The sequence below is a fragment of the Panicum virgatum genome, chromosome 5N (assembly GCF_016808335.1).
Source record: "Panicum virgatum strain AP13 chromosome 5N, P.virgatum_v5, whole genome shotgun sequence".
Taxonomy (NCBI): domain Eukaryota; kingdom Viridiplantae; phylum Streptophyta; class Magnoliopsida; order Poales; family Poaceae; genus Panicum; species Panicum virgatum.
In genome coordinates this window covers 69,230,510-69,258,130 of record NC_053149.1, presented here as the reverse complement: position 1 = coordinate 69,258,130, position 27,621 = coordinate 69,230,510, and the positions used below count along the sequence as shown (strand labels likewise).

Here is a 27,621-nt window from a genome sequence, read left to right as displayed (position 1 = left end):
TGCTGGTACAAGTACAGTTCCTGGTCCTCCTCAAAAAAAAAAGAGTACAGTTCCTGGTCCAGGCTGGTCAATACTTACTTCAAGACGATACAACAGTAGCAGTCACAAAAAAAAAACGATACAACAGTAGCGGATCGGATCATCCCTCTCCCCGAAAGCTTTTGACAGCGGAGCGGCTGTGGCTGTCAAAAGCGTGGGATGCGCGGCGGCGGCCAACTGGCTCCCCCGCTTTTCAGCCTGGTTTCACACCCTGCGCTGCGCTTGATGATGATTGCCTCTTTTTTTTTTTGCGAATTGCGATATCATATCATAATTTGCTTGCTGATTGATGATTGTTTCATCGCTCTCGAACCAGTCTGGCGGTCTCCTACTCTCTCCTCTGCTTCCAAGTTTGGTGATCACTTCGCAGGGAGCGCGATTTTTGCGGAAATTAGATTCGTGGTGGCGATGATCGCACAACCAACTACCATGGACATCGTATACGAAATCATTTCCTTTTCCTCCCCAGCCTTTCAATTTTTCAGTTACTAGTAGTTCTAGCTAGTACTGCACAGACCACCTGATTCCACCTGAAACATGCAGAAGAAGGGGGCGTTTGATTTTCCTTTGACCTGACAATGACTCGGGACAGTTGCAGCTGAACAGTTGAACCGAACAGCAAATTCCTACTAGTAGGCTACATTTGAACATAAAATTAACTGCCACAGATCTCAAATTAGTAAAGTATTTGGAGTCCCAACAAACCCTCCAAGCTTTGTTCACCAACTTGCCCCAAAATCTCCTGCCTGCCAGCAAGAATTCAGCCGTGCTACCCCAATCAAACAACTTCCTGCACACACAGAAAGTTGACACAAAACCATTTTATAATAAACAAAAAATAGAACTACTATATATATTCAAAGCTTGGTTGGCGGCCAAATTGTTGGCATGCCAACATTTTGGATAAGCAAAAGTTGCCAATTTTTTTGGCCAGCACTTGGTTTGCTACCAATAGCTGCCAATATCTCACGTTTAATTTACCAAAATGATGGCAAGTTTTTTTGCCTATATTTTGGCTTGCCAAAACTTTGGCATGCCAAAATTTAGGTAGCAAACCAATCACACCCTCAATAAGATACTGACTACTACTGAGGATCGCGCAAATGGCGGAGCTCTGCTGCTTGCTGCAGCGTCCAGCGAGCGGCATTCAGAAAACTCTGGAGGGCTTTTCTGCAAAAGATACTATCTCCGTCCCAAAATATAAGTATTTGTTGATTTTTAGTGATCGTGTTTGATCATTCGTCTTAATTAAAAAATTTGTGAAAATATTATTTATTTTTGTTATGACATGTTTTATCATTGTATATATTTGAAGTATATTTTAATTGTTTTTATTTTTTCTCAAATTTTTTGAATAAAATAAATAATCAAACATGATCTAAAGTCAACAAATATTTATATTTTGGGCCGGATGAAGTAAACGAGAAGGGACCATGGCACATATTACTACACGTCCCCAGCACAAGGCCCTTCCATTTGGTCTCATCTCTCTCCTCTCTCTCTCTCCCCCCCCTTGGCTTCCGACATCAGCGGCGGCGCAGCGGCGGGGGGCGCCATTGCGTGCTGACATCACCCGCGGTGCGGCGATCCCGGGGGGCGGAGGGAGGTGGCCGCGCCGCCGGCTATGTAGTGATCTGGGCCGTGATCTCGACGGCGATTCTCGGCCGAGCGGGCGGCGGCGATGAACGGAGCGAGCGCCAGCGCCGGGCCCGGCGCCGGAGCTGGCGCGGAGGGGCCGCTGGTGTACAAGGCCTGGAAGGGCAGCAATGTGAGCGGAACGCCCCTCCTTTCTCTATCTCTGTCTCCCTCCCCTCGCTTCTTTGGTGCGTGTGTAGTGTGGATCTGTGCGTTCTTCAAGTGGCGGCTCAAATTAACTGTTTCTTCCTCTCTAGGGACCGGTACTAGATTGACCTGCGTCGTGTGCTGGTGTTCGAATTCCCTTGTTGAGCTTGGTGAAATCGGCTGGTCATTGTTGGTCCAGAAAAAAAATTATTAGTCAAATTTCCCATTTATTTTATGATTCTGTACCTCAGAATGTAGGTTCTGGGACAGGTTAAGTGCCTGTGGTTTTGTCCAGGACAGAAAACCCAAGTGTTAGGACTAAGTACTAGTGCATTAATGATCCTTTGACGGAATGCCTATTACAGCTCACAGAATGATTCCCTGCGCCTCTTCTTTCTTGAGTGAGTTATGCATACACAAAGTTGGCGATGTGTCTTGAGAAAAGTTCTTTCTTACAGGATCTTCAGCTGTTTTGTGGTAACATAAGTGGAAAGTGTGATTAACAGTAGCTTCCATTCTTTTGCAGGTGTTTTTCCTTCAGGGGAGATTTATATTTGGTCCTGATGCAAGATCCTTGTTTGTCACCATGTTCCTCATTGTTGCGCCTGTATCGATCTTCTGTGCATTCGTTGCGAGGGAATTGATGGATAATTTCTCTTATGGCATGGGATTGTCGGTAATGATTGCAGTAGTTCTATTCACAGCATATGTGAGTATCATTCTTGGTATTTTTCCAAATCACCACCTCCATTGATTTCCTGGGTTTTGTAGTTCTACTACTTAGTATATGCAACTACTGGAATACTAGTTGACTCTTAACGAAGCTGACAGCTTCAGTTTTTTCAAACTATGGGTGTATTGTGGATCTGACTGGTTGTTGCATGATTTTGTGGTTCAGTTTAACTACGTTCAGAATATTTGATTAGAAACAGTAAATTGCCACTTTCCTTTTGCCTTTCTTATACTTTGCATGTTAATTGGGCAAGTGATCCGCTAGATGACATACAATTTAAGAATGACAAATTGCTCCTAATGGCATCAAACGGCAAATTCTGCCTTTATCGTGTGTCATGTGTTAAATGGCAAAGTGTTTCCTGATATATAAACATAACTGAGTTTGGATATCAATAAAGGATATTATTCCCGTTTTGTGATCAGAGATAGGAAATGTCCAAATCTGCTTTTGCATTTATTGTTTGGTTGCTTGTGAACTGTCATATTTAATTGCTACTAACAGCATCAAAATGGAATCTGCCTTTATTTTAGGCCATGTGTTAATAGAAGTGATTCCTGATTATATAAATGCAACTGAGTTGGATATCAAGAAAACACTATTTTTCCTTGTTGTACCCTTTTAACTTGCAGTGTTCTAGCATCAAGCATGTTTTGCTGGTCCTATTCCAATCTTTTAATTTGATACATAGACAAATCTATCTTCCATCATGGCCATGCTGGTAATAGAGAGAAAAAAATTATATAAGTAACATATCATCGAATGCATCGTGTCATTTTTCAGGATCTGAGTCTTTTGCTTCTAACTTCTGGGAGAGATCCGGGTATCATACCTCGCAATGCACATCCTCCAGAACCTGAAGGTTTTGATGGTAATGCAGAGGTTGGGGCTAACCAGACTCCACCTTTGCGTTTACCCCGAGTGAAAGATGTTGTTGTCAATGGAATCACTGTGAAGACAAAATACTGTGATACTTGCATGTTGTACAGGCCTCCTCGTTGCTCCCATTGTTCTATCTGCAACAACTGCGTGGAACGTTTTGACCATCACTGCCCATGGGTTGGACAATGCATAGGACTGGTAAGTTCATTAACTTAACATAATGTGACTCAGAAAACCTGTTCTGTTCTCTAACCTATATTGATTTGTCTGTATATGACATTCCTTGCTGTTTGTATACGATCTTTTGCCCTACATTTCATTTTAAATCTGGTATTGCCTGTTGTCTCATCATTAATTACTTTGATTATATTCATTTATTGCCTTGCATTATTAAAATATAGAGCAGCTTTGCTGTTTAGAATGCATACTCTCCTGCTTAAATTTAATGGGGTTGTGAAAGACTTCAAATACCTTACAGGCAGCATTTCTTATTTTTGTGCAGAGGAATTACAGGTTCTTTTATATGTTTGTGTTCTCAACAACTCTTCTCTGCCTTTATGTTTTCGGGTTCTGCTGGGTGTACATTGTTAAGATCCGAAATGCAGAGCAGATAACAATTTGGAAGGCAATGGCAAAGACCCCTGCATCTATTGCTCTAATCATCTACACATTCATTGCGGTTTGGTTTGTTGGTGGCCTGTCTGTGTTCCACCTGTACCTCATGAGCACAAATCAGGTAAAAACTGTTTCCCGCAAGGATATATTTCTAGTTTTGCATGGCAAATATGTCATGCCACTTGCTAATCAGTTGCCCCCAACGTTTGTAGACAACATATGAGAACTTCAGATATCGCTATGATCAACGAGCCAACCCATACAACAGGGGGGTTGTTGAAAACATCAAGGAGATCTTCTTTACACCCATCCCTCCTTCCAAGAACAACTTCCGTGGCAGGGTCCCGCAGGAGCATGGTCTAAGGCCTCGTGCGACCAATGGTTTCATGAGTCCAAACATGGGGAGAGCTGTCGGCGACATTGAGATGGGTAGAAAACCAGTAGCTTGGGATGAGCCAAGGATGGCAGCTGAGATTGGTGATTTAGGAGCAGGTCTGAGCAACTTGTTGGAGGACAAGGATGGTAGGTTTAGTAGTGCATCTCCAGATCTCAGCCGTGATGCCCTCGCTGTTGGAGGAGGCTTTGAAGAGCAAGGCTCCTCGGTGATGAACCCTGGGCGGACAAGCTGGGGAGTTGAAACCGGTCGATGATGGTAATGACCATGTAAGCAGCTGTAGTGAGAGGCTCAGGGCTGTTAGTGCCAGTTCGCTGCTAATTTGTTGTTTGGTTTGAGATTTGAGGTCACTAATGTTATAGACCAATGACCTGTACGGCGGCTGTTTCCAGATTTAAGTTTCTCCTTTCTCTTAGTTTGAGATGTCTTTCCTGTATGTTGTTTGAAGCAGTTGGTTTGTGACGTCTCAAGTTTGGCACTGTCTGATTTTGTCTGTATATATTGGCGCTGTAGACCTGAAACAGTTTGAACAGCTTGGCTTTCGATGTTGATGGTTGTGAACTACGGTTAACCTTGGCTGTTAATGAACATCGCTCTGTCCGAGAAACCAAGTTACGATCATCTTTCTTTGTTTCTTTTTGAGATGAGCTGTTGCTTATTTTGAGTATATATTTGAAAAATCTCTTTGAGTTAGTAATATGATGCAACCTCGTTCATGCTCAAAGAGTTTTGAGCCAAATAACTGATGAGAAGCAGGGTACTACGCTTTTTGGATCTACCAATTCAGGATCCTTTTGCAAATAACAGCACCATGAGTTCAGACTTTCACCTTGTAATGCTGGGACTGACAAAATGGAAAGAACAATCAATCATCTGTCGCGGTCGAGCGCGCGCACGGATTGCCAGGGGACCAATCGTGTCGGCGGCATGCTTAGGTTTTCGACCTCCTAACGATGAAGAACAAATTCTGTGAGTCAAAACATCCCAGTAAGTCCTAATTTTCACTCGAGGACTCCAACCTCGGTCGGTGCCAGTCGAGACTGCATGCCCTATCTCTGTTAACGAGGAACAAGCAACTACCGATGGGTTGACATGGACATGGATAATGTAATTATGACATGATTAACGGCCTCAATGGAGCCATCCGTCACAAGTTCTTTTGCCACAAGTTCATCTTCTGATTACTCCAACAATTCTTTCTTGGATGTTTACCGATTCATATTAAAGTTAGAAAAAAGATTACTGATTACCTAACACGGTCTGATGCTTCTGTAGTTTGCGGCGGCGCTGCCCCCGGCCGCTGTCTTGCGTTCGCATTGTTCCTGACTTCCTGTTTTCACATGCATCTCCGGCTCGTAATACTTAATTTGCGTTATCGTCTGCTCGTGATCTCGACTCTGACGACCCGCCATACTGCTGCAGCGTGATTGCTGCCATGGCCTTCGATACTGCTTCAAGGTGGCGGCCACCTGCATGCTGGTCCTGGCAATGGGCCAGCACTAGCAGATGCCCAATTCGTCGGCAGAGGGTCAACTCCAGGACGTCGCCACCGCACAAGGCCGCCGGCTGCTCGCACACGTCTCCATGATTTCTCGGCGGCGGCGCGGCTCATGAGAGTTGTGCTCAGGAACGCTGCGAAGGCGCGTCGTCGCGAGAGGAAGACGAAAAGGGCCTTCGCAACCTGCTGTTATCCGACACATGGATCTCGACCGGCAGTGGCGGATGCAGGGTTGGAGGCAAGGGGGGCTGAAACAATAGAGATGTTGATTTGTGTGAAGATTTAATGGTGATTTGAAGGTCTTGCTACAGTGTTTTACGTGTAATTAGGGGAGCTTAGGGGGGCTTGAGCCCCCCTAGCCCCCCTCATGTATCCGCCCCTGTCGACCGGACAACTGCGATCCAACGGTGGGAAGAGGCCCAAGGGTGGACGGTATTTCATTTATGGTCCACCCCAGGCTCAGGCCGGCCGCGGCGCCATTGACGGCGGCCACGCCGTCCAGACCTCCAACGCCAGATATCCTCGGCGCAAGGCGGTGCGAGACGTGTTCCCGAGCGCTAGGGAGAAGGCGGCGCCATCGGTCTGCTTCGTCGTGGACAGGAGGACGCCGTCGCGGCACCGCCCTTCGGCGCGCCAGCTGGACGCCGGCACGGGCACCGACCTTGAGCTTCACTAGCGTGTGCTGATGGAGCCACTCGCTCGATCAGATACAAATGGATGCGTTCAACGTGCCGGCTGGAGCTTCAGCGTGTGCTGAGAAAACTGTCATCGAAGCCCGTCACAGCCGAGGAAGAAGCAGGCATGGCCGCCGATCGCGGTCTACCCACCGAGGACGAGGAGGCCTCCCGCCCGCGGCGTCTCCCACTTCCAGCGCGTGGACGGACACCGAAGCCGCCGGCGCGCCCGCTGCACCTGCCTCGAGCACTTGCTATCGTTGCCGCACCTGCCTGTCTCTCACGAGTTGCCACGGCAGGTTTGCAGGACGCCGGATGAGCACAGCGCCGGGCCGGCGGACACGCTCTAGAAACTGCACCAGGGTATCGTTGCTGTCCACCCCGACAGGACATGGCACGTCCGATCGCGCCAGGCCGCAGGATGATGGTCTCCACGACGATGAAGAGGAACAGCACGGAGCCGCTGCTAGCGACGGTGCCTTCTCGCGAACATATGTATTATTGAAGAATGTGAATACATGAGACACGTGCAGGAATCAAGATCGAAAGTTAATTGTAACAAGCTAAGTTATACATACTTATTTCTCCTATTTGGGCGAGGGATTGATTGGTTGATCTCTAAACATAAGAACGGAGCGTAGCTTAGAGTTGGTAAGGTTCGTTGTAGTGAAACCTAACCATGCGGTTCGATTCCTCGATCGACTCGCCACGTGTGTGTATTTTTCCTATCAAAATTTAATTGCATTTATACCGTGTCTCGGGAGAAAAAATAAATATATTTTGACGGCCCAAAACTGGTCGATAGCCGCTTGGCGGTTTGGACGTTGACAGTTGATTTGACTAAAAGACCATTTATTAATCATTATACTTTCTCATACTAGGATGACACGTCACCCTACATTTCTTATGGGGATGCCGCATGTATAGAATTCCAAATGGGCCGGGTACGCGGCCCGAAGCACGACACTTAAAAGCATGGTACTAACTCGGCCCTAGGCACGATCCATCGGGCCACGGGTTGGCCCGACACATAGGGTGTTTGTGACTGAGCTGCCACTCCGGCCCATAGTGCCGGCCCGAAGCACAGCACGATAATGGCCGGCCCAATAGCGGCCTGTGTCATTCAATGGCCCAGCAGCCCACCTCCCATTCCCTCTTCTCCTCCCACATATTAAATCATCAAACCCTAATTTTTCCACACCACCCCAGCCGCCCCTCCCTCTCCTCCAGGCTCCAACCCGACGCCACTAGACCTGGGCATGGGCTGCCCGACCCGACGGACCCGACCCAACCCGCCCGAAAATAGCCCGACCTGACCCGACCCGAAGAGTTTGATGGGCGGGCTCGGGTCAAAATTTTTGACCCGGTATGACTGACGGGCCGGGCACGGGCTAAAAATTTTGACCCGAAACCCGAAAAACCCGAAGGAACCCGACATTTAACATAGGCCCGGCCCGGCCCGACCCGACCCGACTGGCTGTCGGGTCGGGTGCGGGCTCAATTTTACGGCCTGGCCACCGGGTCGGGTCGGGCACGGGCCGCTAGAAAAAACACCGGGCTTTTTTTGGCCCGACCCGAACCCGACCCGGCCCGGAGGATGCCCAGGTCTAGACGCCACCCGCGCTGAGCGCTGGCCGCCGCTGACTGCCCGACCCCGGTCCAGCCCCCGCGTCAGTCGTCGCCGATACAGGCCAGAGCCCGCGATGGCTGCCTCCGCCCCGGCCGCCTCCGCTCCGGCCGCCGCCGACCCGCCGCCCGCCCCGGCCGCTGCCAACCCGCTTGCCCCGGCCGCCTCCGCCCCGGAGCTCGATGGGCCAGTCAGGCCGTCGTGCAGGCCCGACACTATAAAAAGGACTTAGTGTCAGGCCTGGGCCGCCAGTTCAACCTGATGGCCCGATGGGCACGGCACTATCAGACCCGATGGTCTAATAGTGTCGGGCCGCTTTGGGCCAGGCCACATCGGGCTAGGGCCGGGTGGCCCATTTGGAAATATATAGCCACATGAGCCAAAAGTAATGACCAATAGAACCATCATCACAGGTCGGAGTGGCTTCCACCAGGACCGCCATAGGCGATGTCGTAACCAGGCACGTCCTGGTTCTCACCAAGAACGGCAGCATTGTAGCACCTGGGTGCTGTGACTCCAAACAAGGAAGGCCTGTCCCTTTTATCTGTCCCATCAGCGGCAATCGCGGTGTACGCTTTCACCACCGCTGAGGCTTGTGTTTAGTTATTTCAAAGTTTACAAACTTTCCATCATATCAAAATATTAAATATAGCAAATGACATATACATAGAACACTAAATATAGGTAAACAAAATAATTTATTGCACAGTTTAGATGTACGTTGCGAGATAAATCTTTTGAGCCTAGTTAGTCCATGCTAGAACAATATTTACCACATACAAACGAAAAGTACTACAATACTTTTCAACTTCACTTTTCGCAAATTTTTCACATCTAAACACAGTCTTAGTTGCCGCTGCATGGCAAGCGTCCATTGCCCATCACCGTGTCTGTATGGACGCCACCGGGCCTGGAGTTGTGCACGATGCCACCCAGCTGGTTGACAAAGGCCTCGTTTGGTTCACACTGCGCTATTCCATTCTACAAGAAAATCTTCTATGCATAAAGTAGTAAATAAAGTCAATTTGTAAAATATTTTCAGAAATAGATGTAATTTTTTGCGACGAATCTAATGACGATAATTAATCGATGATTTGCTACAGTGATGCTACATTAACCATCCTCTAATCGCGCAGCCAAAAGTCTCATTAGATTCTTCAGAGTCACTAGCGCGGGGGTTCTGAAGTTGGTTTTGTAAACTGGTTTTGTTTGACACCGTAATTAGCGGTCAAAATGTCATTATTTACTAGCACGCTACAAATCAAACGGGCCAAAGCTTTCCGGGAAGAATATTGGGAACAGTGTGTGCGGGAAGTAGCCGATGACCGTGTCATTCACCGAGACCCACCACGGCCTCTGACCTGAAACTCTGTGTATGCTCATGGTGACATAAGGTACACCGTCATATGTGATGGAGGAGCCACCACTGATGAAGCTCGTGCCGAGGGCAATCTTGTTAAGTTGTTATTCGTTTGAATGAACCCGGGGCACATAAGGTTGAAGCACTTATGATTCTTGCCACCATCGTTCTGCAATGCAAGCAGGGAAGGCATCATTATTGATCAAGATCAAGTTTAACTTGACAAACTGAACTTGAAATCAAAGCTAAGTTTTCCAGATAATTGTTACACACCGAGTAATATATGAAGAGGTTGGGATTGTTATTTCCGAAAAAAGATGTGCTGGCCTGCACGCATAAGGACAAACATCGGTAAGATGCTAGTATATCTTTCCTTACTAGTTTACTACTAGAATACTAGATGAACAAGCTAGAATATCAGTATCAGATGCACTCCGTTGGCTTGGTGCGGTTGCAGATGTCGAAAATATTTCTTTTTTCAACAACAATAACAACATAGTCTTTTTACCAAGCAAGTTGGGGTAGGCTAGAGATGAAACCCGAAAGAAATAAGTTCAAAGTTCAGGCACATTGATAGTTATTCTCCAAACGCTTCTATCCAAAGCTATCTCTTTATAAATATTCCAATTCTTAAGGTCTCTCTTAACCGACTCATCTCACGTCAGTTTAGGTCTACCTCTACCCCTCTTTACATTATCGACCCGCTCAAGAACCCCATTACGCACCGGCGCCTCAGGAGGTCTTCGTTGGACATGTCCAAACCATCTCAGCCGATGCTGGGTAAGTTTCTCCTCAATTGGTGCCACCCCGACCCTATCCCGAATAACTTCGTTCCGGACTCTATCTCTCCTTGTGTGCCCGCAAAACCACCGCAACATCCGCATCTCTGGTACACTCAGTTGCTGGACATGTCGTCTTTTTGTAGGCCAACATTCAGCACCGTATAACATCGCCGGACGAATTGTTGTCCTATAGAATTTGTGTTTTAGCTTTTGTGGCACCCTCTTGTCACAAATGATGCCAGAAGCTTGCCGCCATTTCAACCAGCCAGCTGAAATTCTATGCCTAACATCTTCATCAATGTCGCCATTTTTTTGAAGCACCGATCCTAAATACCGAAAAGTATCCTTCTGGACCACCACTTTCCCATCTAAACTAACATCTCCCCCCTCATGCCTAGTCGCGCTGAAATCGCACATCATGTACTCGGTCTTGGTCCTACTAAGTCTGAACCCTTTCGACTCTAACGTGCGTCTCCACAGCTCTAACTTCCTATTAACCACTGTCCTACTCTCGTCAACTAGCACATCATCAGCAAAGAGCATACACCAAAAGATCTCACCTTGTATATCCCCTGTGACCTCATCCATCACTAAATCAAATAAATAAGGGCTCAATGCTGATGGAAAATATATTTTTTCAAAAGAAAAAAATCAGGTGCCCTATGGATGCTAGCAGGGTTTACCTTTTCGGCGAAATTTCGCCGAAATTTCGGTGAAAATTTCGTTTCCGCTAGTAGCCGGAAAGTGAAATTTCGGTACTTTTCGCCATTTTCTGTTTTGAAATTTAAAAATTCAAAAATATTTATAAAAAATTCGGAAAAAATATGATAAAAAACTAGATGTTCTTCTGAGCAAATAGGACTAGAACACACTCAAATCTAAAATCATTTGCTAGGCTAAAATTGTATTTTAGTTAAAAAACAAGGTTATTTGTAGTCTAATGAGGTAGAATTTGAGTTGGCATGAGAGTTAACGAAATAGGAAAGCACACCTTTCAGAATACTTTAACAATTCTCTATACAAATTGAATCCAAAAAAAATTCAAACACTCACATGAATTGATAATCAATTCAAATCATGTTTGTCTTGGATTTAAAACAACTTTCAATTGGATCAACCAATGTCTCTGAAATTTTATAGGCATATCCGCAATAACAAGAATAATAAAAGTCTAGTTGAGGCCTAAGAGAGAAAATGGAAGTTGTCACATGAAATGACAAGACTTTAAATTGGTGATTTTTAAAATAATTAAATAACTTTCAAACCATTGCTCAAATGAAAAAGTTCCTGAAACAAAAGTTGTAGATCTCGAAAAACTGAACAAAGTTGGTATTCAAAAGTTTTTCATTTGACCTCCGAAACAGTAGGAAAATCACAACTGACACTATTTTCCGGTGGAAAATCACCGAAATTTCGGTCGAAATCACCGAAATTTCGGTCGGAATTCACCGAAATTTCGTTTTTTGAATTTGAATTCCCTTTCCGTTCGGAATTAGCGAAATTTGGCGAAATTTCGACCGAAATTTCGTTTCCGGCAGTTGGCGGGATTCGGTAAAAAAACGAAAAGGTAAACCCTGGATGCTAGTCAGCACGGGCTACAAAAGAATAGCTAGGTACCATGAGACCGGCAGCTATCTGATTGGTGGCATCCGGTGGGAAATCACCAGAGCGATGTTGTCTGGCCCAACTCCTATCCACGGTTCCAGCGATGGCGATGCTGGTGAGGGAGGATTCATGCCGCTCAAGTTTCGTCGGTCGCCACGATTGCAGTAATGCCGATGCGCCATGGTATGGCCAATTGACACCAAATGCCACAGCGAACTGCAGGGACACACATGGATCCGCTCGATCAATGATGTGAATGAAATGAGACATTCAAATTTGAATTCTACAGGCAAACCTCAAATTAACGTTTTATTTATAGAATGTCCATAGCACTGTAGTAACATAAGCTATTTATACTTGACAGCATGCACATGCACCATGAATAATATTTATTCAAATAGGGAAAGAAGATCTTTTTCCGATAAAATGGTAAACGGGCTAGGGGCAGGTAGTATATGCACCTCAGCTCTGGGAGAGTTGGAGTCATCTTCTATCACAATATTGCCATGGCTAGAAACAGAGAGCTCAGGTATGATAGTGAGGTTCGGGTTAACTGTGGTTTCTAGCATCCGACGAATGGGGATTGTTCCTTCAGGACAGCTCCCACTCCTATGCCATTCTTGCTCCAAGGGACGCGCCGCCAAACCATTGTCACCGCTTGATCGTTGTTTGATAGATCCCGCCGCATTGTTTTTATATACCTGTTGCATGCATATGCGACAATGGGACAATTATTTGCATGTGCGATCTCTATCATACACATATAGATAGATCATTTGCATACATATAGATAGATAGGGTCATGACAGAAAATGAAAAAAGGAATATTAGGTGGGGAGAGGGGGACAAGGGGGTCCCTTGGCAGTTCGCACTAAGGATCCAATCAATTATATGAGAGCACATATGCATGGAACATAGTCTTAACCTGAATTTTGTGATCCTTGAACAGGGGATGCTTCAGGGTCGGTTGCTTGTGTGTGTAAACACAGTCAATCACCACACCGTCTTTGCTCTACATGTACATATCCAATCTTAATAAGTATTGTTAGAGACACCACCATAATATTTACTTCTTTTAACAATATATATTAGTTCATGCAGATTTGTCCAAAATAAAGCTTTTAAACTTCAATTGACAGTGTATAGTTCCTCTGGTCATATGTATTTACAAAAATACATTATCTTAAATGAAAAGAGTTATATCTTAATAATCATTTTATATTTGCTAATGGCAATCTTCTATTATCAATCTATATAAATTTAACATATTATGTACTAAGACTTAGAACAACATAGATAAACTTACAATCCGAGTAATTATAGCCAGATATCTTATCTCAGTATAATACTTTAATTTGGTCAATAAATCAGCAACTAGCTACATGAAGGATGAACAGTGTTACAAGGTTCTAAGTTGGTCGATACCGTTATGGTTTTGTTGATGTCCTCCGCGTCGACATAAAATCCATCATGTGCCTGCACGGTTGTGGCCACGAGCAGCAGAGAAACAGCAAAGAGATTACTTGCACCGAGGAGACGATGAGTGGCTCCGGTCATCATTGATGTAGCTTAACTTGGGCAGGTTGGAAAAGGCAAATCAAGAGAACCAGTATGGCTTGCAAGCTGATACCTTGGCACCCTTTTTATAGCCGGAGTGTAGGCTTGAGGAAATGCACTATAAGGTTTATGTAGGCTGCATATCCTTCATGATCTCTATCTCTATCTCAAAGACTGGCTGCCAATGCTAATGGCTTCTATCTTTGGGCTTGGCTGCTCCTGTCACCACAATTTGTATAAAACATGAGACTTTACTTTTTTTCATAGACTTTAGGAATATTGTACCTGGGGATGGGGCCTGCATGACAGAGGTGAGCAGGCCTTGCATGGGATGGGGCCTCACCTTCAGGGTCTACATAGGTGACCAGGCTGCGGAAAAATATGCACCTCTTGAGTTAGTAATATGCTGCAACCTTTGGTTGTGCTCAAAGAGTTTCTGGCCAAATAGCTCATGAAAAGCAGGGTACTACGCTTCTTGGATCTACCAATTCAGTATCCATTTACAACACAATGAGTTCAGACTTTAACCTTGTAATGCTGGGACTGACAAAATGGAAAGAACAATCAATCATCTGGGGATTAAGAGAATTTGGATATTCATTGTTGTATATGATGCAGAAGAAACAACTCTGTGTACAAGCTGGAGCAGGCAACAAAGCAGGAACACACTGGGATTATCTGACATAATCAACCGAAAAAACTTCGGTTCTATTTTGGTCACCAACAATAATGTATGTATCGCCTCGCTCAATGTAACCATAAATGGTACTTCCTGACTGCTTCTAACAACTCACTTTATTTTTTTTCACTTCCTGATACATAGGGGTATCGTATCTGATTATTACAGCTTGGAGAACACAGGCTTCCGCTTCTCCAGGAACGCTCTGATGGCCTCTTTTAGATCGTTAGATCTCATCATACCCGCATTCCATGTGGCTACATGCTCCAGGCCTTGTTCTACAGTCACATCCCTGCTTCTCAGCAAAACAGCCTTGGTTCCCATCACTGCCCATGCCGACTTCTCAGCTATCTCTGAAATGATAAGCCAAATCCAGTTCAAACTGAGAAACAGGTCATGCATGTGTGTGCTCATGAAAATTTGCAGTTTAACCTTGTATGATGAACTAAGAAAGCACTAATCTGAAATTCAACATGCTTAACACCAAACTGATAGTTTCTAGGAGAACTTTGTCTTCTCATTATAGAAGGGGGATGAGCACCATAATCTATGGCCACAATCATTGAACACAAAGACCGCCTTATGGGTGTCCCTTGGAGATGGATCTATATGAATTCCATGGGCATAAGACTCAGATGGTCGAACCAATATGCAAGCTAGCAATCATCTTCAACGCTCCAAGTTCTTTCTTTTTTTGTTACGATTTTTTTTTAACAACACTTCAAGTTCGGTGCTACATAAGTTGTCAAAAAGGGCTGTACCAATCCTTTGCACGTCTACTAGGTGCTTACTGATGCACCAGTGCATTTGTTGCTTTCAGTTCTATACACATGAACTACATAAGCATCCAAAGGCATTTGAGCAATTCAACTCCTTGAAAAGATTACAGTTCTGAAGTCCCCAGTAACGTTATAACTTGAGATTGTTTAGTTCATCTGACACATTTTTAGCAAAGCAAGAACGACCATAAGAAGTTGTATGTGAAGAACTAAGAACAGATTGAGATGCATATATATATACCTTTGGCGATCTTTGCAACGCCGGCATCCAAATCTTTCTTGGAATCGAAGACCCTGCTGACGAGTCCCATCTCCTTGGCCTCCATGGCGGTGATCTTGCGCCCCGTGAGCGCGAGGTCCGCGGCGTTCCCGTAGCCGACGATCCGCGGCAGGCGCTGCAGCGCGCCGAGGTCGGCGACGATGGCCATGTCCACCTCCTTGAGCACGAACGTGGCGTCCCTGGAGCAGCAGCGGATGTCGCAGGCCGCGACGACGTCGACGCCGACGCCGCCGCCGACGCAGGCGCCGTGCACCGCGGCGATGACGGGCTTCCGGCAGCGCTCGATCGCCGTGAGCGCCCCCTGCATCTCGAGGATCGCGCGGCGGAGGCCCTCGGCCGCGGCCACGGTGTCGGCGCCCCCGGCGGTGAGCGGGTTCCCGGGCCCGCCGAGCTCGATGCCCGCGCAGAAGTGGGGCCCCGCGGCGGAGAGCACGACGGCGCGCGCGGCGGGGAGGCGGTCGAGGCGGCGAAGGCGGCCGGGCTGAGCGCGTTGCGCTGCGCGGGGCGGTTGAGGCGGACCTCGTAGAAGCCCGCGGACGGGTCCGGGCGCGCCACGGCGAGGGTCTCGAAGCCCCGCCGGAGCTCCGCCTCGGCCGCCGCCGCCGCCGAATCGGAGGAGGAGGAGGAGCCGCGGTCGCCGCCCGCCATCTGGGTTGCTGTGGCGTGGCCGCGTGGGGTTAACTGCGACCGGTGGGTGGGCAGTGGAGCTGCTGCTGCTGCGGCTGCTGCTGAATATGAAGCGGAGCCCGTGTTCCTTAGCGCTCTCTTGTTCTTGTTTCGGGCACACTAGGATGCATCGAGATAACTGATTATCCGATACAGTAATTGTGACAGAACCGTCAAGTTAAACAGTTTAATTAAGTGTATTGGACATCATTTGAACGCATCAGGCGCATTAGCTTAATTAAATGTAACATGACAGCCTGTTTCCAACCCACAGGCCCGATCGAAACACACCAGTAGTCTCGCACGACGGCGAGCGCAGACGGTACCAGCATTATAAAATTTTACAAAATAGTAAACAATATTAAGATATTTACAAAATGACTTTTACAAATTAAAGTTCACATAATAGATAATAGCAGCGGTAGAGAGAGTCTAACCTGAGGAAGATTTTCATTAGAAACCAACTGAAATAAAATGAAATAAAACCATAACTACGGAAACGTGAGGACGTCACATCGAGCCCACTGATGCGAACCCTAGTTAGCTTCTATACCTGAAACAGGGTAAACAACAAACCCTGAGTATACTAATACTCAGCAAGACTTACTCGACTTTTGGGTATACTTAGCCCACATATCTAGACATGCAAAGCTTTCTGGTTGGTGGATTTATTTGCAGAAAAACGTCTAAGGGTAGATCCTTAATTTCAAAATTTTAGCTCCAAATTATAGTTATAAAGTTGCTACACATCTATGATTTGCAGATCTATAACAATCAATGTGAAAACATAATAGATTAAATAACATCAACATGTATCATATAATTTCGTTTCATTTCCTTACTATGATGTGACTCGGAGATCAAGGTGCTCATGTCCGAGAGCGACTGGCGGCGAATCGATCCGATTTAACCTTACAAGGTGGACCTAACCAACACGGCACGTATTTGCCCCGTCGGACTATACGAGTCAACCATTCCCCTCCCCGCCTTGAACTACATGACCGCCCCACCAGCGTATAGTCAGCCGAGCTCAACGAGAGACCACCAAAAGTAAATACATGCATCCCAATTCTCCGCGACTACTCGACTCGCCCTAAGGGGTGGAAATGAGTCATGTACTTTCAAAGTGAGGCAGTACTCGGCTTACCAGTTTCGACTACCTCCTACTCTCGGCATGCGGTTAGTACAGTTCAAACATGATCAGCAGGGCCAACAACGGTACGGTCCTCAATCGACACGGACGAGGCTAAGACACCAGGAACCCTGTCCTGTTGCCATACCTATATCTCATCATCATTCCCCCGTCCGGTCTCAAATTTCCATTCATTCCATATTGCATTCCATATCTCATATACTGGAATATAAAGATAACTAAAAATCTCGCGAGTAACCAGAAATTACTCGACTTTTACCCTATAGCTCGCGAGTGACAGGAAATCACTCGACTTCTACCGAGATCTATTAAACATAGCAGTGCTATCGACCTATACATACGAGTATAAGACCAAGGAAACCTAGGGATCATGCAACTAAGGTTCCAGACAACTCCTAAAAATGTAATGCACAAGTAATACACATATAATAATTCATAATTTAAAATAGTAGGTTATACACCGGGGCTTGCCTGGGATTAACACTGAGTCAGTGTTAGTTAGATGATACTCGCTTGGCAAGTACCTTCCTTTGGGTCATGCACATCGGGATCCATTCATCCATCTTCTAGATGTGTCTACCATTCACCGTCTTCTGACTCGGCTCCAAAATCATGTGCTTCACCTCCATGCGTTGTACATCTAGCGTACCTAGATGAGATGCACCAATGCGGATGTCTGAATGCATGGCAGTGTAGTAGATGATACAGCAAAAAGGACAAGCGAGGCTGGCACAATGTCACGATTACATGGGCATGAGCATAATGCCATATAATGCGATACGATTAAAAGAAAGACATGACTGACAATCATTTATCGAGTAAACACAACAAACAAACTCAAAAGACAATTGGGTTGGTGCTGAAATCCTAGAGTTCATTTAATTTATTTTAGCCTGAAGTATTTCCTTCTAGAAAGCATTACTAAATTTATTTAGAAAAGCCAAGCAATACAATAAAGTAAGAAGGATTAAACTAGAACTTGATGTAACAAGCGAGCAAGCATAAGCAAGGTAAATAAAGACAAACCACATTTTGATATATCAGATTTAACATGATTTATACATGAACAAGAATTTAATAACTGAATTTACCATTCAGTATAGTATTTATAAAGAAATTTGTACAACTAGAGAGCAGACACAGGCAACATACAACGAGATGCTTATCAATAGTTGCATCAACCCTACACTAGCTTAACACACAAGCACTTCATACAACCAACAGGTCAGAGGTAATTAAAGTGTTTCAAAATTTTGTTAGACAACTCATGAAAGCTAGCTCCGATGACTAATCACCAGTCATGACATCATATGTACAAAACAAATGTTTATTTTCTTCTAAACCTAATATCCATATTCTTAATATTAAACAAGCCTATTATGAGGTAAATTAGTAACTCAGGATATGAAATTCTTACCTTAAACTACAAACATTATCACTAGTTTACCATGAAATTGCTAAAGCATTTGAATTGTTACAACTTCATTTAAGAAATTATTACAAATTATCCACATAAAGCATTAGCAAGCAATTATTGATTTCCAACAAAACATTAAACTAAAGCATGTCATTTTATCTACCCAAAGCATATATCTAGTCGTGAGGAGCATAACAAAATAAGTTTCGTCACTTATGGTTCAAACTATAATTTACTAGGCATTAAACAAGTTTAGCACATTTTATATTTTTACACCTTTCTATTATTCATAAAATTTATTAAGCACTATCCAACTTAAATCAATAACTCACTCATACATGCATCAATAATTCTGAAATTTTTACCACAGAACATACATCACATGACTAACCTACCATAAAAATTTCACAGCAAAAAGGAGCAACATAACTACATATATGATTTTATCCCTAACAAGCATGGAAAAAAATTCTAGGACAATATTTTCTACCAACACATGTCATATTATAGGTTCACTGCATAGATCTAATCACAAGGATTCCAAAACATCTTTATTTTCTATTTTATGATTTTTCTACAATTTTTAAACAAATTTACAAGTTTATTGCAAAATTCTAATAACAAAACTAAATATTGCATCTAGGTCCCTAGGTTTTGTAGAAAGACCCTGAAAAGAATTGGGGGCTTGCAATTTGGCCCTTGGCCGTATTGGAAGCAGGGGCGGCTGGTCCCGGCCGGATTCCAGTGGGCCTCCTCGCCGGCGGCGAGGGTAAAGGGGTAGAGGAGGTAAAGGGGGTCGGGCCGCACCTTTTGGTGGCCGTGAGGCGTAGGGAGATGGACGGAGGCGGCTTGCCGGCGTGCAGAGTGAGGGGGCGGCGGTGGTGAGCTCACTCCGGTGAACTCCGGTGGCCGGGGCGGCGGAGGAGAGGCCAAGGAGCTTCAGGGAGCCGAGGTCAAGCGGATTTGGGGGTTGGTGGAGGGTGGGGCGAACTCGGTCGTTGGAGAGATATTTTTCTACCTTGGTGGGTCCCACCTTAGTTTGAGCCTAAACAAGACTACACGTTGGAGCTTATTTACCTAACCTGACATTTTTATACGTGTCCACGCTTCAACCTTGCTAAGAAAATATACACTGGAGCTGCCCTAAGCGTTGCTGTCCACCAAAAGTCAGAGATCTATTTTGTGAGGTTACCGATGAATATGCTTTTTTTGAGAAAGTATGGCGTCTTCTTGCAGATGACAAACAATACCAATTCAGAGAGACTATTGGAAATTCAATGTATTTCGTACCTGATAAGGACCTCAGGGATTATTTATTAGATGATCTTACAGAATTATTCTTAAAGAATGGTAGCAGAATAGGAGATTTCAATCTACCAAAAAAATCAAGTGCCTCTCATTCCATCTCTGGTAATCGGCTTATTGATGAAGAACTAGCATATGATACACGTGAGCTTCTATTGGAGTCTGAAAATTTAATGGCAAGTCTAAATGATGAGCAACTAAATGCTTTCTACAGCATCACAGAAACTGTACTGAACAATAAACCTGGGTTTTTCTTTGTCTCTGGATATGGTGGGACCGGTAAAAACATATCTTTGGAATGCAATTATATCATATCTTCGTGCTCATGAGCATATAGTGCTTACCGTTGCTGCTTCTGGTGTTGCTTCCCTACTCTTACCTGGTGGTCGAACTGCCCATTCAAGATTTAAAATTCCTTGTGATCTAGAAGAAGGATCTGTTTGTGACATAAAGCGAGGTAGTATGCTCGCTGAATTAGTGAAAAAAACATCATTGGTGATTTGGGATGAAGCCCTAATGACACATCGCACTGCTTTTGAAACTTTAAATAGAACTTTTCAAGACCTACTTTCAACTGAAATAGAAGCAACTAATGCTCCTTTTGGAGGCAAGGTAGTCGTCTTGAGGGGTGACCCACGCCAAATCTTACCAGTAATTGAAGGAGGCACACGCCAGCAAATTGTTAACGCAGCTATAATAAATTCCCCATTGTGGTCTTCAGTACAGATTCTAAAATTAACAAGTAATATGCGGCTACGATCATCTGGATTGAGCAAAGAAGATGCAAATGAATTGGAATTATTTAGTAAATGGATTCTTGATATAGGAGAAGGTAAAATTCCTGCTATATCAAAACAAGGAGAGACAGAGGCTACATGGGTACAAATACCAAATGATTTATTGCTTACAACGAATGGTGATAAAATTGCACACATTGTTGAAAATGTTTATGAAAATCTATCTGAAAGGTACATGGATCCATCTTATTTGCGAGAGCGTGCAATACTAACACCAACCAATGACACTGTAGATGCTATAAACAATTACATTGTGTATTTGATACCTGGTGAGGCAAAACATATCTAAGTTGTGATAGAATATCAAAAGCCCCAGACAATCATGAATCCTTAGATATATTGTATCCTGTGGAATTTTTTATTCCCCTGAATGGCAACAATTTTCCGACTCATGAGCTGCAGCTTAAAAAGGGTGTGCCCATTATGTTACTACGGAATATCAATCAATCAATCAATTGGGTTATGCAGTGGTACACGTCTCATAATAACAGCTCTTGGTAACATGGTTATAGAAGCTCAGATTATGACAAGAACACATTCGGGTCGTACAGTTCTCATACCTCGTATCTGTCAAACATTGAAAAATACTAAGTTACCTTTTGTAATGGAACGGCCCCAATTTCCAATAAAGATATGTTATGCTATAACAATAAATAAAAGTCAAGAACAGACATTGGTGTTTATCTGAAAAGACCCCGTTTTCACCCATGGCCAACTTTATGTTGCTGTTTCTCGCGTAAATTCTAAAAATGGTTTAAAGTTGCTGATTGAAGATGAAGATGGGAATTGCACAGATACCACTAGAAATATTGTATATCCTGAGGTTTTTTCGAATATGTAGTCGTCCTTTTATCTCATATATGGTGCCCTAGCTAATGTTAAGGTACAACTATAATTGATTGCAAATTTTCATTATTGTTCTGTTTAATCTTACTGGCCAGTTAGCTTTGCAACGAAATGTGGTTGTGCTTTTCTTAGATTTTTTTTGCCTTTGTTAAATCTATTGCGCAGTTATTTAATATGAACAACTGTCTCTTTCCAATGTAGGTGGACAATGTCTACTAGCCCGTTATCTAGCTTGACTCCCAAGGATAGGCTAAAGACAATTTGTGTTAAAGTGTCACGGAGATGGGAGTTTCGGGGATTAAATGATGACGGCCCATTACAACATATTGACCTTGTGCTTGTAGACGAACAGGTTAGTTAAAATGCTGCATTATTTCATCTTTTGTTTTATTTTTACAACCATCCATATTTATTTAGCAAATCATCTCGTTTGTTTTGTTTATACTATTATTTTGACAGGGAAATTCAATCTATGCTAAAATCCCAGCATCTGAGGCAGAAAGACACGCTTTGACACTCGAGCAGGGGAAAGTATATACTATGAGTAGATTTATAGTTTGCAATGCTAAAAACTACTGCAGATCCCTACCAGGGCCATTCATGCTGGAAATCACCTGCCACACACGCATTAATTCAGCTCGTGACTCTGGATCATTTCCAGATTACGTATACTTTTTGACACCCTTTGATGAGCTTCCAGCATATATTGGGGATAAAAAAAAGTTCCATGGTTCGTATACTCAATACCAAAAAAAAAATACATTTGTTTGATCCAATTTACCTATTTCTAATTGCACTCCATTTTTGTAGATGTACTTGGACTTCTTGTTGAAGTTAGTGAACCAGAATTGGTTCACTTTACCAATCAAACTAATCCAAGCTTACGGAGGAACATTACCATAAGAAATGAGCAGTGAGCCACTTTACTGAGATAATAATTATACACTTAGTTTTCTTGCGATACCACATATTATTTCTTTGATTGATGAGATTTCTGTCATGATTACATCAGATTTAATGATCTTTTGTTTTTATTCCTCATGATTAGATATGCAGAACTAAAAGTATCTATATGGGGTCGTCGCGTGAGAGATTTTATGCCTGCTGATTTGCTATCAGATACTGAGGGTAGCTCGACTGTAATTTTACTAACTGGATGCCTTGTAAAACTGTACCAAGGCGATAACTACACTTCACCTTCTTCTTAGCTTTGTACCTATATTGTGCATGTATCAGATTTCATATGCTCAGGTATTAATATCTGTATTTTTTTTCTTGCAAGTGCAGGCCAGCCTTACCTTAGTGGAAACTCTGCCTGTCACTGGTACTTTAACCCAAATATACCAGAGGTTGCTCAGTTGCTCCAAACGTATGCAACATAACTCCTATATCTTAATTTCAGGAACAAATAACTTTACCTGCTATAAATATATAGTTAACACTGTGTTTCACCAAATTCAGCTTTCAAGGTAGCAATGTATCAATAAGACGTGTTGGAGTTCCCCTGGAAGAATCGAGTCAGCCACAACCTAGACCTCATGCAGAGGCTATGACTCTCCATGAAATGCAGAATATTGATCCATATGAATTTCCAGTAAGGAGATCTTCTTTTTTTTGCATCTGTGCTATTTCACATAATATGCCAGTTGAAATTCCATATTTATATGATACACTCTTTCAGGAGAAGGGATGCACGTGCACTGTTACAATTTCACGTTTGGTTGATGATCATGGCTGGTGGTTCCCCTCATGCAACTTATGCAACAAGTCTTGCAAGGCTGATGGCGCAGATTACACATGCTATGAATGTGGCACGACTAACAAGTTCACATATAAGTAAGCCTTCTTACCGTTTTTTTACTCCTTTGTTACATATTTTATATTCAAATTTTGGGTTTCTTCCAAGTATACAGCACATTTTCGTATCAAAATTTTGAATCCTTCTACAAGTGACATATATATTATTTACATAACTTCTTCTTTAGGTGCAAATTATGCTTCATTGCTACCGATGGAACTGATGAGGCTGAAATGATATGTTTCGGTGAAATTGGTCGACGTATAGTTGGAAAATCCGTTGAAACAGTTATGCGAGCTCCAAGAGGTCGTGATAATCTTCCACTAGATATTGCAGGCATAGTTTCATCTAAATACACATTTGCTGTTACTATGAGTGAAAAAAGTCTGAGAAACCCAAAGTCCTACCAGATTACAGCTATTATAACAGCTTTTGGAAAACAGAAAGCTCTTCCATAATTCCATTTGCCAAATCAAGTTAAGAATTATCAAACTGACTCGGCGGAGACTTCAAATCCAGTACTAACACCTTCCAAAGTTTTACAACTTAATGAAATGCACTTGGAAACTCCTCCGTTGAAGATAAGTACCCCACAGATCACAACTGATCATGCAAGTGGAAGGTAATGCAATTATTTACAAGTCATATGTAGTCATACTATTGTGCAATGAGAGTGCAGAAATTATGATCCATACCCAATCTTAAGGTACCTGATTGAAAGATTAGCAGACTACCTTGTTTGTTTTACTCAATTTTAGAAACCCAGTGCTTTACAGCTGTGGCAGAACCGCCAAATTAAACTGGCTTAATTAAGCGTAACGGCCATTAATGAACAAATCAGGTGTATTAGTTTAATTAAATGTAATTTGACAGTCTGTTTCAATCTACGACTTGATCGAAACAACACCGGTAGTCTCACACGAGGATGAGCACAGATGGTACAATATGACATAGCTTAACATAACCTTTTACAGACTGAGTACGACATATAGAGTTCTACAAACTAGGTTCCAATACACTCATAATTTTACAAGTCTGTCTGCCAATTAAACTAAAGTTTTGATAAACATAAAACCAACTACAATATGTAATTGCGAACAAGGTTATTAGCACGATAAAATGTTGAAACGTTGGAGAGCAGATTTCGTCTTGTAAACGTTTAAACGAACATTTAAACATTGTGACAAATAATATAGAAAAATATCAATATAAATAATCAATTCACATAATATACGAAGTTTAATACCAAACAACTAATTAAATACCAAACAACCAATGTAGGTTCACATAATAATAGTTCCAAAATAACATGTTCACAACCAAAGCAATTAAGCAAACAACAAAATAGAATAGTAGAATGGCAAGTCCACAAGCACCCTAATTTCACGAGATGAAACGACCATGCAAGCGTCGTTTAACCGAATTTCACGAGATAAAACGCTGAAAACGAACATTTAAACGTCATAAAACATCATTTTACGTGATTTTGGCAAAACGTTCAAGCGTTTCAAAATCCTCCAACATTTAATCGTGTAAACGACATTTTCACGACGTTTTAATAACCAGGATTGCGAAGATGAATTACACGTTCAGCCCACGAGTGTGCAATTCCGTACTTTCCAAAACTACGCGTCCGGGTCTTCGACGTTCCAGCCTTCCGCGTCCAGATGAACGAACTTGGCGCAACACGGGCAGAAATCCACGTGTGCAGGTCCTGAAATAATTGTTCAACGAAGTCCTGGGCAACTAATACTCAGCAAAACTTACACGACTATTGGTATATACTTAGCCGACTTCTAGTATGCAAGGCTTTTGGCTAGTGAGTTTATTTTGCCAAAAAGCGACTAGTAGTAGATCCTTACTTTCATTATTTGAGCTCAAGATTGGAGTTAAATAACTATTTTTCTAAAGTATGCATTCCTACAACAAACAGTGTGGAAAAACAATTTATTAGATAACATCACATTTAACCATCTCATATCCTTTGAATCCTTTACTACGATGTGACTCGGAGGTCAAGGTGCTCATGTCCGAGAGCGACTGACGGCGAATCGATCCGATTTTACCTTGCAAGGTGAACCTAACCAACACGGCACGTACTTGCCCCGTCGGACTATACGAGCCAACCATTCTCCTCTTCTCCTCGAACTACAGAACCGCCCCACCTACATATAGTCAGCCTAGCCCTACGAGACCTCCAAAAATAAATACATGCATCCCCAAATTCTCCAAGTTCTGTACTTTCGAGATGAGGCAGTACTAGGCTTACCGGTTTCGACTACCTCCTACTCCTGGTATGCGGTTATTTGTACAATTCAAATTTTATCAGTAGGGCCAACAACTGTACGGTCCTTAATCGACATAGACGGGGCTAAACAGTCCTCGCCCGGTCTCCAATTTCCTTTCTTTCTTCTTTCTTCTAGTATTCCATATACCCGAATTATAGAGACACCCTATATCTCGCGAGTAACAGGAAATTACTTATCTTCTACCGAATCCTATTTAGCATGGCAAGGCTAACGACCTACACAAACTAGTATTTCAACCAATGGAACCTAGGGGTCATGTAACTATAGGGTTTCATTAACGCCTAGAAACTTAATGCATATTAAGTAAATAGATAAAATTTCATAAGTTAAAAATCATAGGTTATGTTACGGGGCTTGCCTTCGAGCTGCTGCTCCGCACTATGGTCAACTGGACCTTGGGCCGGGTTCGCGCTAACCTCCTCCTGGGCTTGCTCTGATTGCTCCTGCGGTTCCGCGATTGCCTCATACATACGACTTCATCGGTCGCGGATTCTACATGAATGCATATGATATGAGAAATACATACAAAACCTCTAATCATCAAATCAGTATTACCCGAGAACAACTAATGACCATCTACTCAAATTACAGCAAACAACCCTGTTGTACCGGTCAGACAGGCTCATTCTACACGATCCAAGTGACGAGGGGCACACGGCCATAGGTGATGTACTCGACCAGAAGTGGCCGAACATGGACGGCGGCGTGCGGCCACGGCGGCATGGCCGGAAACGTGCGCAGAAACTCGACAAACGTGAAAAAACGAGGAGAGCATGAGCTTCAGTGCATCACCTAGAGGCGATTTGAGCAGCTGAGCGAAGAAAATGATGGTTGGATGATGGAGTTCGACGACGGGACGGATTTCCGGCGCACTGGTGGCCGGCGGCCGGAAAACCGGCGATTCCCGGCGACTCAGTCGATGGGCTCACAAAGGAGGGGTCGAGGGGAAAGCTAGGGTAGTGGATGAACTTCGGGTGCGGTGGATTTGGGATCCATGGAGAGGAGCTTCCGGATTCGGCCGACGATCACCAGTTGCTCAAACCCTAACCATGGTGGAACGGAGGAAGAAGAAGGTGAGCAAGGGAGTGAGCGAGTTAGGGCTCGAGCTGCAGGAGTAGATGAGGACGAGAAGGATGCCGGGGATAGCTGGAAAAGGGGAACGCATCGCCGCTCGCACCGCCGGCGTCGATGCTTGCCACGCGGCACGCTGCGATGCAAAAAAAAAAATGGTTTGCCGGAGAAGAAGCACCGGTCTGACCGGTCCCTAATACCGGTCGGACCGGTCTCGCCAAGTTAATTCCCCAATTTAGCTTTCAACTTCGAATTTGCAAACCTCTGGCTCTTACAACCGGCGTCAACATTTGTTTTATATCCATGTTTTTCAGGTGCGAATAGCCTTTATGCTTCAAGAAAACCTTTTGAAGTTAGTCAATACTGCTTAGTCTACTTAGAGCAACTCCAGTGGAGTGACCAAATGGGCTACCATCTCTATATTTGTTCGATGAGTGTAAAATTTGATCCCCAGTAGGCCTTCCAAATAGACTGCCATTTTGGTAGATCTTTCAAATTTCGCTCCCCAAATTTAGTGGCCCTTTGTTTGGGCTCGCCAGTGAGAACCTCTATTTTTCTCTACGCGCAGCCCCACCCACCCACCGATCCGCCCGTGACCTCGCTCACTCGCCGCACCGCATCCACCCACCACTCGCTCGCTCACCATTCCCCTTCCGCCCTCGTCGTCGCGATGAGGCGGCAGCAAGGCAATGGCGATGGCCTCCACTTACGCGCCGCCGCGGCGCGGGGGCGCTCGCGCCGGGAAGGGTCAGGGCCCGCGCGCCCGCCTGGGGGCTCATCTCAGCCCCTCCAAGGCCGGCCTCCCCCGCCCCCTCGCCCTCGCCAGGCTGCGGTGCGCTGCGTCCTCGTCGTCCGCGGCCCCCGCGCGGCCCCACGGCGCCGCGGTTCATCCAGCACAAGGAGGCCTTCTGGTTCTACGCTTCCTCTCCATCGTCTACTATCACGTCATCAACCCGGGCCACTGGACCGAGGA

General features: G+C 44.2%; 3 protein-coding genes and 1 pseudogene across 7 annotated transcripts; 2 read left to right on the top strand and 2 right to left on the bottom strand.

Annotated features, from left to right (window-relative positions):
* Nucleotides 1-1,507: 1,507 nt before the first annotated feature.
* Nucleotides 1,508-5,056, top strand: LOC120673933 (probable protein S-acyltransferase 7). Of its 2 annotated transcripts, none has more exons than XM_039954980.1 (5): nucleotides 1,508-1,807; nucleotides 2,348-2,530; nucleotides 3,338-3,634; nucleotides 3,939-4,172; nucleotides 4,264-5,056. In XM_039954980.1, exons 1-5 carry the CDS (start codon nucleotides 1,721-1,723, stop codon nucleotides 4,699-4,701), a joined length of 1,239 nt encoding a protein of 412 aa, XP_039810914.1. In that variant the 5' UTR covers nucleotides 1,508-1,720; the 3' UTR covers nucleotides 4,702-5,056. The 2 variants fall into 2 exon arrangements, with proteins under 2 accessions (XP_039810914.1, XP_039810915.1); XM_039954981.1 differs by lacking the exon at nucleotides 1,508-1,807 and adding an exon at nucleotides 2,204-2,222.
* Nucleotides 5,057-9,480: 4,424 nt separating this feature from the next.
* On the bottom strand, nucleotides 9,481-13,975 carry LOC120675769. The gene is made up of 7 exons (XM_039956979.1): nucleotides 13,834-13,975; nucleotides 13,417-13,767; nucleotides 12,917-13,003; nucleotides 12,453-12,692; nucleotides 12,004-12,207; nucleotides 9,878-9,931; nucleotides 9,481-9,773 (listed from the first exon to the last, which is right to left on the bottom strand). The coding sequence occupies exons 2-7, from the start codon at nucleotides 13,549-13,551 to the stop codon at nucleotides 9,624-9,626; spliced, it is 870 nt and encodes a 289-aa protein (XP_039812913.1). The 5' UTR covers nucleotides 13,552-13,767; nucleotides 13,834-13,975; the 3' UTR covers nucleotides 9,481-9,623.
* Nucleotides 13,976-14,121: 146 nt separating this feature from the next.
* LOC120675768 lies at nucleotides 14,122-16,007 on the bottom strand (annotated as a pseudogene).
* Nucleotides 16,008-21,484: 5,477 nt separating this feature from the next.
* Nucleotides 21,485-23,786, top strand: LOC120675798 (replication protein A 70 kDa DNA-binding subunit B-like). Of its 4 annotated transcripts, XM_039957003.1 has the most exons (9): nucleotides 21,485-21,507; nucleotides 21,672-21,822; nucleotides 21,930-22,200; nucleotides 22,281-22,383; nucleotides 22,519-22,609; nucleotides 22,758-22,839; nucleotides 22,932-23,064; nucleotides 23,152-23,306; nucleotides 23,456-23,786. In XM_039957003.1, the coding sequence occupies exons 1-7, from the start codon at nucleotides 21,500-21,502 to the stop codon at nucleotides 22,955-22,957; spliced, it is 732 nt and encodes a 243-aa protein (XP_039812937.1). In that variant the 5' UTR covers nucleotides 21,485-21,499; the 3' UTR covers nucleotides 22,958-23,064; nucleotides 23,152-23,306; nucleotides 23,456-23,786. The 4 variants fall into 4 exon arrangements, 3 of the variants coding, with proteins under 3 accessions (XP_039812937.1, XP_039812939.1, XP_039812938.1); XR_005675494.1 differs by having other exon boundaries at nucleotides 21,489-21,507; nucleotides 21,930-22,136; nucleotides 22,519-22,839; XM_039957005.1 differs by lacking the exons at nucleotides 21,485-21,507; nucleotides 22,519-22,609 and having other exon boundaries at nucleotides 21,930-22,136.
* The last annotated feature ends 3,835 nt before the right edge of the window (nucleotides 23,787-27,621 follow it).

Coding starts and splice junctions, on each gene's coding strand:
- LOC120675798 (XM_039957003.1), top strand. Junction 21,823..21,929: donor TTGTGCTTGTAGACGAACAG/GTTAGTTAAAAT, acceptor TTATTTTGACAG/GGAAATTCAATCTATGCTAA. Junction 22,201..22,280: donor GGATAAAAAAAAGTTCCATG/GTTCGTATACTC, acceptor CCATTTTTGTAG/ATGTACTTGGACTTCTTGTT.
- LOC120675769 (XM_039956979.1), bottom strand. CDS start 13,551: ATGATGACCGGAGCCACTCATCGTCTCCTCGGTGCAAGTAATCTCTTT. Junction 13,004..13,416: donor ACATCAACAAAACCATAACG/GTATCGACCAAC, acceptor ATGTACATGTAG/AGCAAAGACGGTGTGGTGAT. Junction 9,932..12,003: donor AGATAGCTGCCGGTCTCATG/GTACCTAGCTAT, acceptor TTATGCGTGCAG/GCCAGCACATCTTTTTTCGG.
- LOC120673933 (XM_039954980.1), top strand. CDS start 1,721: ATGAACGGAGCGAGCGCCAGCGCCGGGCCCGGCGCCGGAGCTGGCGCG. Junction 1,808..2,347: donor AGGCCTGGAAGGGCAGCAAT/GTGAGCGGAACG, acceptor ATTCTTTTGCAG/GTGTTTTTCCTTCAGGGGAG. Junction 3,635..3,938: donor TTGGACAATGCATAGGACTG/GTAAGTTCATTA, acceptor ATTTTTGTGCAG/AGGAATTACAGGTTCTTTTA.